At 46.4% G+C, this 2179-nt stretch overlaps 1 protein-coding gene across 1 annotated transcript; it reads right to left on the bottom strand.

Annotated features, from left to right (window-relative positions):
• Positions 1 to 241: 241 nt before the first annotated feature.
• Positions 242 to 1896, bottom strand: LOC135611708 (uncharacterized). Its single transcript, XM_065107358.1, has 3 exons — positions 961 to 1896; positions 670 to 842; positions 242 to 590 (listed from the first exon to the last, which is right to left on the bottom strand). Exons 1-3 carry the CDS (start codon positions 1621 to 1623, stop codon positions 488 to 490), a joined length of 939 nt encoding a protein of 312 aa, XP_064963430.1. The 5' UTR covers positions 1624 to 1896; the 3' UTR covers positions 242 to 487.
• Positions 1897 to 2179: the final 283 nt, after the last annotated feature.

A 2179-nucleotide genomic window follows, 5' to 3' on the forward strand; every position in this document is an offset into this window, starting at 1 on the left:
GGTCTTAGGATTAGATCAGTCATGGCATGTCAATTGCCCATCCGATTTGTATTCATTGTTAAGTTCAGATGAGCTTGGACTTGATTGTATTAAATTCTCTTAATTAATTTAGTTCATATAAAAAAAATTCCTTCATGATTTACTTATTAGTTTATCACTTATCTGTTTGACATGTGCATCATTAAATTATTTATGACATCATATTTGGTGTTAAAAATATATATCGTGCTTAATTCACATAAATTCGAAAAAAAATAATGGTATTTATCGTTTCCACGTATTCAGAACATCTTTTCCTAACACGTATTGACATTCTCCTGATCTTTAATGGATCAGAGTGAAAACTCATGAGCTTCTCATCAAGCCCCTGTTGTTATCATCACACATTCAAGCAGATTAAGCTACTTAACAATTTCGTTTCCTCTTTCCTTAGCTAATTTAGACATACTGCTCCATGTCAAGCGGTCATAGGAGCGTTAGGCGACGATCACATGGTGGAATTTTGCGATCCATCACCTTCTGCACCTCCTTCTCCATCATCGTCCTCCTCTGTGTACCACAGGAACTCAGCATACGCAGCAAGAACATGGCTGCAAGGAAAATAAGCTTCAACTGTATAAGATTTTGTCTGTTTATAATTGAATAGGAAAGGATTCATGGATGATTTGCCTGTCATGAGGTGCAGCTTGAACTGCCTGTTGAAAGTAGCTGGAAGCTCGTTCTTCATCCTGGTGCAGCTCCCACACTAATCTAGCGTATTGTGATAGACTTTCTCCATCATCAGGGTCCGCAAGTATAGCGCGAGAGTAGTACTCCTCGGCTCTTTTAATGTCTCCCTTGGCCTACATATAATGGAAGCAAATCAGATGTTTCTTGATATAAAATCAAAGAAAATTTGGATAAAAAAATGTGTCTTAATTATTCTTCGCAGAGAGAAGGCAGAAGCAATGGAAATTTTACCTGGTAGAGAAACTCCGCGTAGTTTCTCAGGAACAGAGCATTGCTTGGGTTCTCCTCCACCATCCGCTTGTAGTGCATCTCCACATCCGACTGCTCTCCTCCGTTCCCCATCGGAACGTCGCATATCCCAACACCACCACCACCGCCAGCGGTCAAGAGTCCTGACCCGATCCGGTCGATCCCGAGCCCTCTCGCGAGGAACAACGGAGGCGGCGGCGGCGGCCCGCCAATACTCGCAGAGCCAGTTCGATTTTCGCTTGCAAAATCGAATCCTCCATCAACGCGCTGCCCATCGTTCTCGTCATCGTCTTCTTCCTCCGCTGCCTCCTCTTCTGCCAGTGTTTTCCGGATGTACACGGAGAAGGAAAGGATGGTCTCGAGAGTCGTATGTGGAAGTTGAGAGGGGCACTTCGGTGATGGCGGATGGCGGTCAGAGAGAAAGGAGAGAAGATTGCCATCGGAGCGGCTTCTCCGGATGCCGAGGGACGGGCTCTGGTCACGGAAGCCGTCGGAGGTAGGGGATAAATGACAGGAGAAAGAGTGGAGGTCGGGGTTGGGAGAGGAATGGTGGTGGTGGTTGGAACACTCGGAGGAGATGTGGAGGGAGGAGGAAGAGGAGAGGAGGGAGCCAAGAACTGGGGTGGACGAGCTCCTCAACATCATCACACGGTTACACTCTTCCAAATGACTTCCCTCTCTTCTCCAAACCTAAATAAAGAAGAGTACTCGCCAACCAAACTCCCGTGAACAAGAAAGCCCGTAGGACTCTTCTAAGAGCGCGCTTGCTTTCCATCTCTCTTCACTAGGTGCAACGTGAGAGAGAAAGAGAGATCAAAAGAGAACCCAAAGGAAATATCTCGGAGAGAGAGAGAGAGAGAGAGAGAGAGAGAGAGAGGGGTGGGAAGTCTGTGAACCAACGTGGTGTGTTCGTCTTCTTCGCTCTCCTCCCGCCGATCTTTCGCCGTCAACCTTCTTCTCGGTTTCCTTCTTCAGCTCTTCTGTTCTCGTGGCACTGTCCGTGGCCGAGAAAGGTGGAGTCGTCGACAACGAAGACATGCAAATACCGGTCAACGGGCCTCTCGTGGGTAACTTTACGTGAAGCGTCATGCCTTTTTCGTGTATGTTAACTATATAAATAGTGGTAATTAATGTGATTGCTTAAGTCGTGACTCTTAAGATACGGACAGCAGGGAACATGACACATCTCGAGAAGCGTACT

The sequence above is a fragment of the Musa acuminata genome, chromosome BXJ2-5 (assembly GCF_036884655.1).
Source record: "Musa acuminata AAA Group cultivar baxijiao chromosome BXJ2-5, Cavendish_Baxijiao_AAA, whole genome shotgun sequence".
In the NCBI taxonomy this organism is placed as follows: Eukaryota; Viridiplantae; Streptophyta; class Magnoliopsida; order Zingiberales; family Musaceae; genus Musa; species Musa acuminata.

Coding starts and splice junctions, on each gene's coding strand:
- LOC135611708 (XM_065107358.1), bottom strand. CDS start 1,623: ATGATGTTGAGGAGCTCGTCCACCCCAGTTCTTGGCTCCCTCCTCTCC. Junction 843..960: donor ACGCGGAGTTTCTCTACCAG/GTAAAATTTCCA, acceptor CATTATATGTAG/GCCAAGGGAGACATTAAAAG. Junction 591..669: donor CAAGCTGCACCTCATGACAG/GCAAATCATCCA, acceptor TTTTCCTTGCAG/CCATGTTCTTGCTGCGTATG.